The 14,881-nt window shown below is 54.5% G+C and overlaps 3 protein-coding genes across 11 annotated transcripts in view; 1 reads left to right on the forward strand and 2 right to left on the reverse strand.

Moving 5' to 3' along the window:
• YTHDC1 (YTH N6-methyladenosine RNA binding protein C1) overlaps positions 1–5,245 on the forward strand; it is a 42,904-nt gene extending 37,659 nt beyond the window's left edge. For all 5 annotated transcript variants that reach the window (XM_035546033.2, XM_035546055.2, XM_035546071.2 and 2 more), the window contains one exon: positions 5,021–5,245. In XM_035546033.2, the coding sequence (XP_035401926.1) occupies positions 5,021–5,040 (20 nt within the window). In that variant the 3' untranslated portion in view covers positions 5,041–5,245. The remainder of the gene's footprint in view (positions 1–5,020) is intronic.
• Positions 5,246–7,134: 1,889 nt separating this feature from the next.
• LOC118247837 (sulfotransferase 1B1) lies at positions 7,135–9,576 on the reverse strand. Of its 5 annotated transcripts, none has more exons than XM_035546173.2 (8): positions 9,306–9,576; positions 8,580–8,728; positions 8,284–8,412; positions 8,068–8,165; positions 7,830–7,956; positions 7,651–7,745; positions 7,397–7,577; positions 7,135–7,323 (listed from the first exon to the last, which is right to left on the reverse strand). In XM_035546173.2, exons 2-8 carry the CDS (start codon positions 8,725–8,727, stop codon positions 7,211–7,213), a joined length of 891 nt encoding a protein of 296 aa, XP_035402066.1. In that variant the 5' UTR covers position 8,728; positions 9,306–9,576; the 3' UTR covers positions 7,135–7,210. The 5 variants fall into 5 exon arrangements, with proteins under 5 accessions (XP_035402066.1, XP_035402050.1, XP_035402082.1 ...); XM_035546157.2 differs by having other exon boundaries at positions 8,284–8,454; positions 9,306–9,442; XM_035546189.2 differs by lacking the exon at positions 8,284–8,412 and having other exon boundaries at positions 9,306–9,442.
• A 1,023-nt stretch (positions 9,577–10,599) lies between these two features.
• LOC118247857 (sulfotransferase 1 family member D1-like) lies at positions 10,600–12,095 on the reverse strand. Its single transcript, XM_035546202.1, has 7 exons — positions 11,951–12,095; positions 11,752–11,877; positions 11,557–11,654; positions 11,333–11,459; positions 11,143–11,237; positions 10,858–11,038; positions 10,600–10,728 (listed from the first exon to the last, which is right to left on the reverse strand). Exons 1-7 carry the CDS (start codon positions 12,093–12,095, stop codon positions 10,616–10,618), a joined length of 885 nt encoding a protein of 294 aa, XP_035402095.1. The 3' UTR covers positions 10,600–10,615.
• Between the last annotated feature and the right edge of the window lie 2,786 nt (positions 12,096–14,881).

Here is a 14,881-nt window from a genome sequence, read left to right on the forward strand (position 1 = left end):
GGGTCTCCTGCAGCTGTATTGGTGCCGTATCAGTCAGTAAATGCTGGAAGATGTACTAGTTACTACTAGAGAGTAAGTGGCATCACTGCCAACATTGGAGAAATGCTGAGGTTTGCTGGAGAATGTATAGCCACTTCTCACTTGAGAAGATCTGTTTTCAGTTGCAACAGCCATGGTGTCTGTATACCGTCATGTTTCTACTTTTTATGGTAGAAATTCACCTGTACCTAAAGATAATTATTACTTTTCTTTTTTTTTTTTTTTTTTCCAGAAGAAGCATGGGGCTTTGCCAAAACAACAGGCAGCAGCGCTGCAGGAACTGCTTGCCTGAACGTTTGGCCAGACCTGTGACAGGACTGGCAGGGACAAGCAATGTTGCAGACATCATTAACCACCTCCTTAAGTAATGTCCCTCCTTAAGTAATACACGTTATGGCAGCTCAAGTGCGGGGAGGTTGTTGCTGCTGTCTGGGGCACATCAGCACCAACATGGTCATGTTGTAGGCTTGGTTCAGGTGTCTAACTATGGCTCTGTGTCCCTTCTGGCCCCTAGAAGTTCTTCTCAGTGTGATACCCACATCTTCTGGGCTGGCTCTCCCTTGGAAATGTAAGCACTATGTCCTGAAAGGAGCTCTTAACCACCAAGAATCAAAATGAGAACTAAAACCCGGGCAGAAAATGGTTTGTTCAATCCAATGCAATTCGGGGGGAGTGAATAACATGCAGCAAAAATCTCTTACCTAGCAGAGACTTCTGTGGTAGAAGAGCATCTTTCTCTGGATCACACGGTGTAATTTGGTGTGCCAGTCCGCTTCTGTGAGTTGTTGCTCACCTGCTCTGTGCCTGAGCAGCTCTGGTAAGCGTTGGCATCAGGCAGAAGGACCTTAAATAAGTTCCACCTGAACAGGGATTTTCAATAGGAGGAAGTAATACAATATGGGATGATCACAAGGGGGCATGTCTTCTGGGATTATTCATTTCTTTGTTATGCCCCAGTAATTTAATAGCCGGGACGGTCTTCCCCATGCTAGGGAATATCATGATGTTGCTACAGAGCCAGATTCTCAGAAGGATTTGCATCCTGTAGCTAAGAGATACGATGTCGGATGGCTAAAAACATCTTTTGCTTCCTTTAAGGTCCTAGCTGGCACAACAAAATTAGTTGTTAAATAATAGACTTGTTTACAAACTGCCCACAGGAACAAAGAGCATCCTGTGCTTTGTTTACAAAGCATTTCAAGAGTTGTATGTTACCCTTGCTGGTAAATGCTGTGTGTGTGGCTGTTGGTTCTGCAAATCAAGGCAAGTGTTTACTGACTTGAAACTACAGGAATCTGAAGATACAGCTCCATGTTTTTTAAATGTTGTCCGTAATATTCAACCTGACTTTCTAACCCATCAGTTTGGAACAATTATACCAGCATGTTGTTATGGTAATTGGCCTAGCCTCCGATAGTTTCACCATGATCACAAAATCATAGGATGGTTTGGGTTGGGAGGGACCATCCAGTTCCACCCCCCTGCCATGGGCAGGGACACCTCCCACAAGACCAGGTTGCTCAAAGCCCCATCCAGCCTGGCCTTGGGCACCTCCAGGGATGGGCCATCCACAGCTTCTCTGGGCAGCCTGTGCCAGTGCTTCACCACCCTCTGAGTGAAAAATTTCTTCCTTCTATAAAATTTAAACCTACCTTCTTTTAGTTTAAAACTTATTCCTTGTCCTATCACTACATGACCTAGTAAAAAGCCTCTCCTTCCTTCATGTAAGCTCTTTAAGCACTGGAAGGCCTGTTATAAGATCTCTTCTTTTCCAGACTGAACAACCCAACTCTCTCAGCCTGTCTTCATAGGAGAGGTGCTCCAGCCCTTTGACCATCCTTGTGGCCCTCCTCTGGACCTGTTCTAATACTTCTGTGTCATGCTTGTGCTGGGGACCCAGAGCTGAACTCAGGCTTCAGGTGGGGTCTCACAAGTGCAGAGCAGAGGGGCAGAATCCCCTCCGTTGCCCTGCTGGCCACACTTTTGATTCAGCCCAGGGCTAGGTTGGCTTTCTGGGCTGCAAGCACACATTTCTGGCTTGTATTCAGTTTTTTATCAACCAGTGCCCTCAAGTCCTTCTTCTCAGCATTGCTCTCAGTCCCCTTAACCCCCCCAGCCTGTACTGATGTTTGGGGTTGCAAAGTCAGTTGAAGTCAGTCGAATTGTGCTCCTGAATTTCGTAAGCTTCTGTTTCTAACCCCCAAGTAACCAATTCCTCTGTAGCAATTAAGGGCTATTGCTAGTGGAACTGGAGGGTTAAATCATACTTTTAAAGGTAGGATTTAAAAGGGCAGCTTTTAAAGCTGATGCTCACGTTACTCTTAATGCAGCAAAGACAAACATTGTGAGGATTAGAGGATGAAATCCACAAAACAAAAGTGGGCTGAAGAAAGTGGATGGTGTCATGTGTCTGCATTTCGCACATCTAGCATTACCAAACAGAACTGGTGCTGCCTCCAGATCTTTAATAGCTGTAGGTTATTCAAGGATAATGATGCAAAAGTTAGGGAATCCAGCCTAGTGCTTTCCATACGCAGGTACACAGGCATCTTCCACATTTTCCTGAATGTGGGTTTCAACTGGGCTTGGCAGCCCTGTTATTTCCAGTAAGCCCTGATGGCCACCAGCACCTCAAAACTTCAGTGCTGGAGCATAATAGAGAGGCTTTTGCCCTGACAAGCACCAAAGGACAGCAATTTTCCTTTCTCTTATTTCAAGAGAGCAGCTTTGGGACTGAAGGGGGACTTGAAAGTCTTGAGTTGTAAAAGACTAGCATTTGGGGTGGGGGCAATGTCTGGGTGGGGAAGGTTGAGTTGTCTAATTTGTAGGTTGGCCCATCCTTGAGTGCAGGCAGAAGCATGTGGGATAAGAAATTTGTGGAGGCACGTGCTCAGGCTCAGTAGAACAACTACCCCCTTGTAAGCCCCAAGTGTCACAGGGAAACACCAGCAAAAGGGAATGTGCTGGTACCCGTGCCATAACCACACTTCTCAGCCAGCTGGTGTCTTTATCTCAGCCCTCTACCCTGCTGCGAGAGGACAAAGATGTTCTCGTGCATGCAGTATTTCACTGTGTTTCTCGGTTTAGTTTAAGATTTTATTCTCTGCACCACTCTTCGGATGCTGCAGGTCCACGTTTGCACGTAAATGTGTAGGCGCCGGGGTGGCTCATGCCATGGCCGTTTCCACTCTGCAAGGGAGAAAGAAAAAAAAAAAAAGAAAGGATCCAGGCCGAGCCTTGTATGCATTTTCAATGAGCTTGCTAAGTCTCACAAGGCATGGCAGGGGAGACCCGCTGCAGCTGCCTGCAGGCACTTGTGCACCCCTGCCTTGCCTGCATCTGTCAGCCCTCCCACAGGACAGCCGAACGCAGTGGGGACCCCAAATCTGCAAACGCAGATGGTGTAGGTGTGACAGAAGCCATCCGGTGGCTCACCAGACAAGAATGGGCAGGCGTGCTCACCCTCCTGCCTTCTCACGTGCGCTCACTCCCAGTCCTTCACCAGGGCTTTCCCTGGGCAAGGTGAGCTCAAAGGTGATTTATTTTAGTGGCTGAAGTTTGGACCCATCAGGGAGTTGGCCTGGCCCACAGAGGAGCCGGGCAAAGACCAGGCTGTCATGGATCCTGCCAAATGGCTGGGCAGCAGCTCTTGCATTGAGCCAGGCAGGAATTCATTCATGTGTTGGAATACGTGCAATTATGTGAAATAAAAAAATTAATGTATGTTTGCAGCTCCACAGGGAAATGAAAATGAAATTGTGATTCCTGTTACTGCAACACCCACCTCCTTCTGCTGGATTTGTGGTGGATAGTTGCTAATCCCCCACTCATACCTAACCTTGATGCCGTACCACATCTGCCTGCTGGCTTTCTGTTCTGAAAAAGAACTTCAGAAGCAGAGGAAAGCCATCCTTGGATGGGGGGAATTAAAACAGGACTCGTGTTTTCTGCTTACGTGGGTGCAGCGTGTTTGCGGTGCTAAGCCAGCTCTGCATCCCGCTGGAGCGCTGTTTGGCTGCGGGGCACTGGCAGGCGCTGGCACGAGGTCTGCACCTGGGCCTCAGCGCACAAGCGGTACACACGCCACTTGTTCCCCAGGGGTATTTTCACGTACGATGTCTGTGCCTCGGCTTCGGCGTAAGTGGTCTTCTTCCTTGCTGGCATGGCCTGCAATGATGGCTCCTTTTGCGTTTGGTCGGGCGGGGAGGGCAGGGATTGCTGCCCACCTGCCTGTACAGCGGGCTTGGGGTCCGGGGTTTGTGTTCCCTTCTCCGCCTGCATTGAAAACATGGGTGGGATTTTGACTGGGGCTGGCATGTTCCCTGCTGATGGTGCCTCCAGGCTGGAGGAGTGATGGTCAGCCTTGGGCAGTGATGGGAGAGCACCCTCTGCTTTGGGTGCCACCAGCTCGGCGGTCTTCACCACCACTGCTGAGCGCGAGGCAGGGGTGACTGGAGGTGACACACGCACGGCCAGCAGCGAGGTTTTCACCGGCGCTTTGGCAGACTGCTTCGGCAGCTCTCGGCCAGGCTCTGGGACGCAGGCGGGCAGCCTCATGGAAAACCTCTTGCTGCTCTCCAGGGCGTACAGCGCCTGCAGCTTGGCACGGGCAAGCAGCGTGAAGAGAGGCACCGAGTTCATACGGAACGGTGCAAAGTCCCGGTTTTATGAGGGTTTTTATGAGGGTTTTTACAAGAGTGTTTATGGGAAAGGTTCGTTCCCCCCGTGTGGGCGTGTTGGCCGGTGCTCTGCAGCATATGGGGCTTTGCAGCCCACCTCTGCCTGAAACCTGCAGGTGCATTGCCTCTCCTTGGCTGCTTTCCTACTCCACTGCTGCACTTTTATACAGCAGTGTGGTGCTGCCACAGCTGCACTTTGAGGCCAGCACAAAAGATAAAAATAATAATAATAAAAAAAATCTCATTGATAGTCGTGAACAAAAACAGTTTCTGAAGCATTTTGTACCCTTTGCATTTTACAGGAGCCGCTGGCTGCGTGTGAGGAGTGTCATTAGAGGGTCATCCAGCAGACCACAGATGCATCAGGAGCAAAACCATGCCTATGGGCTGGCAGGCAAACGCACAAGCCAAAGGAAGCAAGAGGGGGGGGATGTTGGAAAGCCCAGCTTTGTATCAAAGTAGGTGTGTGAGAGGTTTGGGGAGGGAGGAAAATGCCTGGAACAAATAAAAAACAAGTCATTCATGTGCATGGAGGAGCAGTCTTTGGTGCAGTGGGGGTGCTGGGTGGAAGCAGCAGGAGCTGGAACAAACGGAAATTCCTGCAGCCGGACGTTGGGATGAGGAGGGGCTGAGAAAAGAATTGCCAGAGGCAATCTAGTGTCTGAATAGACGCCTTCAGCCCAAAAATACACAGCCGGGGGTAGATGGCATGAGGGAAGTCCGTGGAGCCACAGAAGGATGGGGGGAGATGAATGTGGACAAATGGCTGGTGATGTCTCAGTGCAAGAAACAAGGGACAGAAGGAAAACAACAAAACCTCCAACAAAACCTGCATGTTGTGGGGAAAAGCAACTCCCCAGAGGAGGTATGAGGTGCCATGGGATGCGGTGGAGGTCACCAGAGCTCAAGGGGGGATGATGCAGGTCTGGAGAGGACACAGGCATGGATTGACCAGGCACGGAGAAGCCACATCTGGCTGGGGAGCCCCTTCCCATGCGCCAGGGGATGGGGCCATGGGTGCAGGTATCTCCACGCCCCCCCCTGTGGTTACCTGGCTCACCTCGACCATCTTCACTTTCGAACCCCCTGGCTCACTGTTGAATGTCATGAAACTGCAAGGCAAGAGGGGACAGGCAAGGCAAGAGGAGTTGGACTTGATGATCCTTATGGGTCCCTTCCAACTTGGGATATTCTATGATTCTATGACAGGGAGGCTCAGGGCCTGCTGCCTCCTCATTGGACAAAACAACACAGCCCAGGGGCACCCGCAAGCAGCATTGGGTAAGGCAGAAGCTTTCAGCACCTGAGGGAGAAGGAGGAACCCTTTGCAATCATTTTACTATAGCTTATAGCAGCATTTCTTCCAAGGGGGGAGCGCAGCTCTGTAAATGCCACAACACCCACCTCCTTCTGCTGGATTTGTGGTGGATAGTTGCTAAACTCAAGGGATTTGCTGAAAAACGGAGCTAAAAGCAGTGGTATGTGGGGCTGTAACCCAATTTTTCAGCCCATGTCCCCAGCCAGCTGCCAGCCCCATCCCTGGAGCACAGTGGAGTGATTTCCCATCCAAAGGTCATTTTTTAACCTCTCAGACTATTTCACTCGTATCTCAGCAATGGCATCTTCAGAGGCACTCCCTGCCTGCAAAGAGCAAATATTTCCTCCAGGTCACCCCTGTGCTGCAGCACTGCCTCGTGCCTGTGAGCCCTGTTATTTTTCAGTGCGGGGAGCCCTGCGGTGTGGCAGGGGGATCTTGCTCCTCCCCCCCCCCCCCAACACCCCCATACCTGGTGATCGAGTAGGTGTCGGGTTGCTGGCAGCAGGAGAAGAGTTTCCAGGACTCTGACAGCAGAACAGCACAAAGTGACCTCCAGAACCCTCCCTTTGTTATCGCTGCTCCAGGGCAGGGGGGAAGGATGGGACCCCAGCCCTCTCCCAGCTGCCCAGGGCCACTTTTGCCCCCGTCCCACTCACCTCGGTTCTCCGCCATGGTGCAGCCACCGGTGGCAGGGTGGCAACAGCCCTGGCCCACTCCCTGCCGAGGTGTAACCTCAGCAGGGCCTTTTCTGACACCTGCTGATGCAACGATGAGGTCAGAGGCAGTGGGTACGGGACCACTGCGTGCAGGGAGATGGCACAGACGCGTACAGGGGCTGTGAAACAGATTTACGGCCTTGTGCTGGAGACACAGTTCTGGGTGGGACCTGACACTTAGGGACGTGGTTTAGTGGGTGACATTGGTAGCAGGGGGATGGTTGGACCAGATGATCTTGGAGGTTTCTTCCAACCTTAATGATTCTATGATTCCTCCCCAAGAAAGCCACGTGGGCACTGTCAGATGTGTGTCCCAGAGGGCAACACGCGACGCGGTGGGGCTCCTCGTGGCAATGCAGCAGATTTCACATAGACTAGCATGTGGGGAAAGGCAGAAGGAAAACTTTTATTTTCATAAAAGCAGAAATCTGGGGGAGTGTGCAGGGCTGGGGTGGGCCTCAGATGTGCGTGCGGAAGTGCAGGTCGGTGCCCGCCATCCTCTGCTCGTAGAGCTGGTCGAAGCGCGCGCTCTGGGCCACGGTGAAGTGGTTCTTCCAGTCACCAGTGATGCCTGGGGGGCGAGAGGGGGCTGAGCAGGGCCCAGAGGGCCGGCGGCGTGCCGGGGGGCCCCAGGGTCTGCTCACCTTTGCGCATGAAGGGGGAGATGCCCTGGTCCAAGAGGTTGGAGGGCACCACCCGGTAGTTGGTGCTGAGGTTGTCCCGCATGGCCTCGAAGGACGTGTGGTGGGCAACGGCCTCCAGTGCCGCCTCCGACAGCTCCCGCCCCAGGAACTGGGCCACCTTGGTGATCTCCCGGCGGGGGTCCTGGGCGCAGAGGCCGGCATTCAGCCCTGGCACCCCCAAGCCCCTAGCCCCACCATCAGCACCATCCCCTCACCTCCTTCATGTCCTCATAGAAGAGGTAGAGGATGGGGTGCTCCCTCCGGCGCTCCCAGTAGCCCCTCACGTGGTCGAACCAGGAGCCGTAGGCCACTGCACAGTGAGAGTGGCCATGGGCATCAGCGGGTGACAGCATCCTCAGGGTCCTCACATGCACCCATGGGTGTCCCACCCCACCTCTGCCTGCCATGAACTCCTCCAGGTACTGGTCCCATGTCCCCGGGTGAGGGTGCAGGTTGTTCATCAGGTCAAAGTGGTAGTAGGAGACGGCCACATCCTTGGCGTTACGCCCCACGTAGATCATCTGTGGAGAGGCCAGTGTCAGTGACGTGCTGATTTGCAAGGTTCTGGTGGGGGTAGTCATGCCCTTATCCCTTCTGGGTCCCTCCTGGCATGTTCCCTCCAGCCCTATTACCTTGCAGCCCTTCTCCCAGAAGGTTTTGGGTAAGATATCAGCCGGGATGTGGGTCTTGATAATGCGAGGGGATGGCATGCCCTCCAGCTGCTCCGTGCCTACAAAAAGTGCTTCGGCTACCAGCAGGGTGCACCCCAAAAGCCCAATCTGCCCCATCCTTGTTGGCCAGGCTGGCCCCCGAGCCCAGAGGCACCCACTGCCCACCCACCCCACTACCTGCCAGCATCTGCCCGGGGGCAGCAAACTCCAGCATGGGCACCCGGTTGACGATGAAATCCCGCTTGCATTTTTCGGGGTCGCCGCCTTGCAGGATCATGTCCACGATCTCGCTGACCCAGGTGGTGCCTGGTGAGGAGCGGCCAGGTGTCCCGCTGCTGCTGTCCCCACCTGAACCCAATCACAGGCACCGCAGTACCTTCTGGCAACCCCCCAGATTCCAGCTCGGGTAGTCATGGGATAGTGCCCCCCACTTCCCACACAGGGCCCCTCTCTCTTGTGCCAGGGCTGCTCACCGGATTTGGGGAAGGTGACCACCACGATGTCGTCAGGGCAGCTCTGGAATTTGTCCACCTGCTCCCAGTTTTGGGTGAAGGCGTAGACCATAGGGATGCCGTGCACCGTGCTCCAGGGCTGGCGCATGTAGGTGTCTGTTGTGGCCATCCTGATGGGGACAGGGGGGTACACAGAGGGCCAGCTGGTGGGGGGGGTCTTCATGGGGCCACAGCCAGCCCTGGGGAGCTCCCAGAGCAAGGGGACTGCTGCTGCTGGGATCCAGCACAGGGCTCTTGGGGTGCTTGCCCAGACACCCCTGGCATTTCAGGGCCTGCTCTGTGGGGTGCCGAGAGGGGAAAAAGCCTGTGTCCTGCCTGGTGCCAGCTTGGGCTTTTGTGGGGGCAGGAGGGAGCTTCGAGGAAAGCAGGGTGCTGCCCCTCGGGCAAAAGGCAAGTCCTTTCTCTTGGTGTTACTGGGGTGGTGGCAGGACTCACTGATACAGCCAGCAAAGCAAAGCCCTGTGCCCATCCCCAGACCCCTCGGACTTTTGTGGAGGATCCCAGCCTCATTTTTCAGAGCCAGCGGGGACCACTGCCCTGCGTCCCTGTGCCGAGCTGCCGTTGCGGGGATCGACCAGCAGCCCGCTCACCCCCATGCCCCGCAGCTGGTGAAGAAACCAGACCCCCCTGGACCCCCCCAGTATCCAGGCCTTGCCTTTCGGAGGCTGGTCGGGGGTTCCCCGTTACCTGCTGCTGGGCGCCGTGGGGAGTGGGGAGCGCTGTGCCCACAGACACAGGGGTGTTTATTTTTCCCCTCCCCGCGTGGAAGATGGAGGCGCGGGGAGGTGCCTGGGGATGGGGACGTCACCAGGGGAGGGAAAGGGTGCTCCGGGGTGGGGAGGAGGAACAGGGGGCGCAAGACGAGTGCCTGTGATGAGCGGTGCTGTGCTCAGCACCCCCTCCCAGGCAGGATTGGGGTGGGGATGTCACCTGCGTGTGGCTCGCTGGTGGGACGCACGGCTCAGGCTCGGGTCCTCCAAGGCAGGTCCAAAGTCTGCAGGGTTGCAAAAGAGCAGCGCCTGCAGCAGCCAGCATGCTGCCGGGAAAAGGGTTTAAGGGAGACGTGCTGGGGGGAGTGCAGGTCTTTTGGGGGAAGGGCCACCCTTTGGCAAAGCCAGGAGCTGGGGGTGCATGAGGATGCCCCTCTGCACTAAAATAAATGTGTTGGAAGGGTTTATTCTTTAGCTGCACCAATAGCACTGCTGCTCACAGATAAATCCAGTTTGCATCTCTTTGGGACAAACCAGCCCCAGGACACTGCCTGTGCAGAAACGTCACTAGTTTGGACACTCATAAACCAAAGCTGGAAATAGGGCATAATGGGGGGATTTGGGTCTCAGGAGCAAATCCCTGATGCCAGTGGGCCAGGTTGTCCCAGTGGTGCCTGAGCAAGAGCCTGGTGCAGCTGTGTGGGAGCAGGGACATCCCCCATGTCACCATGCCAGCAGGGCCAGTGCTAGTGCCAGGCAGGAGGTGTTTCCCTTTGCCTTTGCCCTGCAAAGCCCATGCTGGTGCAACGGTGATGGAAATTTCTGCCCTTCCACCGCTCACTCTGCAAAGCAACCTGCAGCAATTCGGAGGCGTAAACATGCCTGGGCACAGAGTCAGTGTGGGGGCAGTGAGCACCCTGAGTTGCTTTGGGGTTTTTTGACTCTTAGGACAGTCGTTGCTCCTGCTGGCACCGCTCTTTGTTTTCTAGGAGTGGGCCAGGCCAGCCCCATGTGTCTGGGGCTGAAAGTGATGCTTTGGAGTATGGGGTCCCCATGGCAAGCATCTCCGTGTGCCTGCAGGCGTCTTGAGGCACCAAGAACACGTGTCAGGTTCTGCCCTTGCCCTTCAACACAGATGAATGCTCAACCTCTGGTTATTGCAATTTATTATGGGAAGAAAAATGCCCGGCGAGCTCCGGGCTGCAGGAATCCGGTGCTGGCTCCCCATCAGGGCAGGGACCCCTGGGAAGCGCAGGCGGCAGGCAGTGCCCCGGGGGTGGGTGCCCCTCACACCTCCATCTGGAAGCAGAGTTCTGAGCCCGCCATGTGCTGCTGGTAGTGCTGGTCAAAGCACTCGTTCTGCGCCACGGTGAAGTGGTTCTTCCAGTCTCCAGAGATGCCTTTGGGGGGAGGGAGGTGAGAAAGCACATGGGGCAAAATCTGGCCCCCACAAACATCTGCAATCTGGGCTGAGGTAGGGCCTGGGACCCACCCTCCCCACTGACCCAGGACCACTGGCCGAAACCTACCTTTCCGCATGAAAGGGGAGAGGCTGTGGTCCATCAGCGAGGGGGGCATGGTCTCATAGTTAGTGGCGGGGTTCTTCTTCATCTCCTGGAAGGAGGTGTGGTGGAGGATCCTTGCCACTGTCTCCTCTGGCACCTCCTTGCCCAGGAACTGCAAGATCTTCTGCACCTCACGCTGTGGGTCCTGTGGGGTGGCAGGGGCAGGGACGCTCAGTGCTGGTGCTCCCCTAGAAATGGGGGGGGGCAGCCAGGGCAGGTGCAGGCACCCCTCGCTCCAGCCCACCTCACCTTCTTCATGTCCTCGTAGAAGAGGTAGAGGAGCCGTTTCTCCTGCCTCTTCTCCCACCAGCCTCTCACATGCTCATACCAGGACCCGTAGGCCACTGTGGGATGTGGGTTGGGTTAGCCGAAAAATGGCAAGGAGGAGGACGCCCTCCCCACCAGCATTTTTGTGGGAGCCCAAGCATTCAGCCCCCACCTTTTCCATTCATGAAGGTCTCCAGGAACTCAGCCAGCGTGCCAGGGTCGGGGTGTATCTTGGCCATCTGGTAGAAGTAGTAGTAGGAGATAACGACGTCCTTGGGGTTGCGGGCCATGTAGATTACCTGGGGACAACCGAGGCTGTGATTGAGGGAACAGGAACAGTGCCCCCTCCTATTGCCCCGCTGGAGAGAGAGGTCAGGGGCAGCCCCATAGCATTACCTTGCAGTCCTTCTCCTGGAAGGAGGCTGGGAGGAGCTGGACTGGCAGGTGGGTCTTCACCAGCCGTGGGGATGGGGTTTTCTCCAGCAGCTCGATGCCTGCAGGAGGGGAGCTCAGCGGGATGAACCCCCTGCTCTGACACCCCCACCCATGCCCCAGCTTGACCCCTTCCCCCTACAGCCCTCGGCCACTTACCGCTTGGTATCTTGGGGGCATTCATCTCTAGGAAGGGCACCCGGTTGAAGATGGCATCCCGCCGGCACTTCTCTGCATCGCCGTCATGGTAGATCATGTCCAGGATCTCGCTCAGCCATGTCGTGCCTGTGGCACAGGGCAGTGTCTCAGAGGCTGCAGGTGCCCTGGCAGCGTCCCCATCCCCCCTAGGTCCACTCACCTGACTTGGGGTAGGTGGCGATCAACAGGTCATCATGCCGGGCTTGGAAAGCCTCCACCTGCGGCCAGCCCTCTATGAAGGACTTGTAGAAGGGGATGCCGTGGAGGCTTCCCAGCTCCTCCCTGCCCACCTCGTCCATCCCCATCTCTGGCAGTGTGTTCCCACAGCACTGACGCTCTTCTGTGCCTGCGCTCAGGGGAGGGCAAAGTCCACCCTGAATCACATGCAGCCCCACTGGGCGGTGACGGCCTCCTTACCCATCCCCCAGCTCGGCTTCCTTCCTCTGTGAAAGTATGGGTGCCACAGACTGCATGCGCTGGGGACTTTTGGAGCAAGACGGGCTCGACCCGGGAGAGGAAACGCCTCGTCTGTTTGCTGGACTGCACTGCACAGCCTTGTTTTCTGGCTGTTTCTGTCCGTTGCTGGCTCAATGGTGAGACGTGGCTCGGTTGGGGAAGGGAAGGAGGAAATTGGAGGCCGGTGGGTAACTCCATGGGGAGCAGGGTGGTGGGATTTGGGAGCTGGGCCCCAGGGCTGCTGGGGCCCAGCTCCGGCTGCGGAGCTGCATTGGAGGAGACCCAGCCTCATTGCCCAGTGCCGCTTCAGCCTCAGCTCTAGCTGCTGAGGAGCCCCGGCCCCCCACACCTCTGCAGTCCCAGGGAGATGCATCCAGTGCATGTTAAAGGCAGTCATTTTAGCATAAACCATCACAGCTGCACACAGTGTGAATATTGACTAGCTGGTTTGTATTTATTGATTTATTAGTTAGTAACTATTCAGTTATACTATGTCTGGAATAGAGAGTGTAACCTCAGAAGTGTTGTTTTGCCCAGAGACTGTCTCAAACACTGAATTCAGCACGGTGCACACCACCGTCCTGCATTTTGGGGATGATTAAAGCTGCCCCAGCCCCACTCCCCCAGCCACTGTGCTCTCTGGATGTTTTGTTAGGCAACTGCTCAGGTCTCTCTGTGCTCCAGGACATCTATGTGCTCCGGAACATCTTCTGCATGTTCCAGAACATCTGCTGCACGCTCCGTAATGTCTTCTGCATCCTCCGTAATGTCTTCTGCATCCTCCGGGACATCTCCTACATGCTCTCGGACGTCTTCTGCGTGCTCCAGGACATCTTCCACGTGCTACAGGACGTCTTCCACTTGCTCCGGGACATCTTCTGCATGTTCCAGGACATCTTCTGCATACTCCAGGATGCCTTCCGCATGCTCTGGGGCATCTTCTGTGTGCTCCAGGCTGTCTTCTGTAAAATGCGGCAGTTTCAAGATGTGGCCCCTGGCCCTGCCCTCCCGGGCACCGTAGGGAAGGTGGCCACCCCACTGGGAGGGAAGTGGAAGCTCCAGTGATAGAATCATAGAATGGCCTGGATTGGAAAGGACCTCAAAGATCATCTCATGCCAACCCCTCTGCCAAAGGTTGGACAATAGATGATGGACAATCAAAATGTGGATTGCTTCATGTTTGAGGCTGAAACCTTTTGACATGATGCCATTTTGTTACATGGGAAGAAATGAACGTTCAGTAGAGAATAAAGGCCATATGAACTAAATTAAAGTATTAATTTAACATTGATGGTTGGGAAAGACACACTGTCAGTCAGCCTAGGTCAAGTCAGGGCTGTGAAGTGTGACAAAGCCCCACCTCCACCCTGCCAAAATGCAAGTTTGTCAGCAAGGCCACTGGCCTTTTCCTCTTGGTATGGGTCTTAGTGTGCTTGTTCCATTTGTATTTTATAAGCACACCCCTGACCACCTGAACTCCTTTCCTTCCCCTTACTCTCTCTCCTCCACTTTCTTTTGTGCTCTCACTTTGCTCTTCAGAACCTCATTTTATCATGTTTCTGGTCTTACCTAGAGAGACTTCTTAGAATAGTTCTTTCCTGGCAAACGTTTTCATGAGGGCCTTCTTACAAATGAAAGCTCTTCTGTCACAGCGTTTGCTTGTGTGATGGCAACATGGCATGAAAACAGGGCAACATACACGAAAGCCCCAGACCAGAAGAACCGAAGAGTTAAGGGCCAAAAAGCCCTGCAGGGCAGGGAGGATATTTTGAGTGGAATTTTTCCCAGACTGGAATGAATGTCACAATCACAACTCCTTCCTTGGCAAGGGCAAAACCTGTCAGGAGGCATAAAGGAAAGCTACTGTGTAGTAAAGAAGCAAGTTTTGCTTTCACTGGTGCTGTTTCAAAGATCAAAGACCTCAGGGTTTTCCTTTCTCCACCCTGCCTTTGCCCATCTGCCAGTTTATGGATGGTTTTTGTTTTGTTTTTTCCTGAGAGGATGTGGCAAGCAGTGCTCACGACCAGCTGAGATACTGTCTTGAGGCATGCATGACATCACTATCTGGGCAGCTCTGGCACCACTCCCTACACAGGAAATACTTCGGAAGAGTTTCTGGCGTTCTGAGTAATAGAGATGGTCCAGGGTTCTTTGAATCTCGAGGATGCTCTGCCCTCCTCCCTCTGAGCCAGCCTTGGGAGCTAGGACCTGTGTACCCCCCCAGGCTGGGAGAGCAGGGCTCAGACTGGTGTGCACCACCTAGGGATGGCTGCAGGCTGGTGGCTCCTCTTTCCTTCCTGCAGCGTCCGGTGCTGCGGATCTCTGGAGAAAGGAAGGAAAAACAAAGAAACCGCTTATCACAAAAACAGTGACAAGGGCTAGTGTTCTCTCCTCAGCATCGCAACTTTTTAACCCAGTACAAAAAAGACAGGGATCTCCTGGAAAGAGTCCAGCGGAGGGCCACAAAGATGATACGGGGTCTGGAGCATCTTCCCTATGAGGAAAGGCTGTGAGACCTGGGTCTGTTCAGCCTGGAGAAAAGAAGACCGAGAGGGGATCTTGTCAATGTTTACAAATATCTTAAGTGTGGGAGACAGAGGGATTTGGACAATCTCTTTTCAATGGTTTGTGGGGA

This window comes from Cygnus atratus, chromosome 4 (genome assembly GCF_013377495.2).
Source record: "Cygnus atratus isolate AKBS03 ecotype Queensland, Australia chromosome 4, CAtr_DNAZoo_HiC_assembly, whole genome shotgun sequence".
NCBI lineage: Eukaryota > Metazoa > Chordata > Aves > Anseriformes > Anatidae > Cygnus > Cygnus atratus.

Excerpts from the sequence above, each read along its gene's own strand:
- LOC118247837 (XM_050710686.1), bottom strand. The coding sequence starts at position 8,727 with ATGGCCACAACAGACACCTACATGCGCCAGCCCTGGAGCACGGTGCAC. Across the intron at positions 8,413-8,579 it reads GGTCACCTTCCCCAAATCCG|GCACCACCTGGGTCAGCGAG; the intron begins GTGAGCAGCCCT and ends GCTCCTCACCAG. Across the intron at positions 8,166-8,283 it reads CCCCGGGCAGATGCTGGCAG|GCACGGAGCAGCTGGAGGGC; the intron begins GTAGTGGGGTGG and ends CACTTTTTGTAG.
- LOC118247857 (XM_035546202.1), bottom strand. The coding sequence starts at position 12,095 with ATGGGGATGGACGAGGTGGGCAGGGAGGAGCTGGGAAGCCTCCACGGC. Across the intron at positions 11,655-11,751 it reads TGCCCCCAAGATACCAAGCG|GCATCGAGCTGCTGGAGAAA; the intron begins GTAAGTGGCCGA and ends CCCCTCCTGCAG. Across the intron at positions 11,238-11,332 it reads GACCTTCATGAATGGAAAAG|TGGCCTACGGGTCCTGGTAT; the intron begins GTGGGGGCTGAA and ends CACATCCCACAG.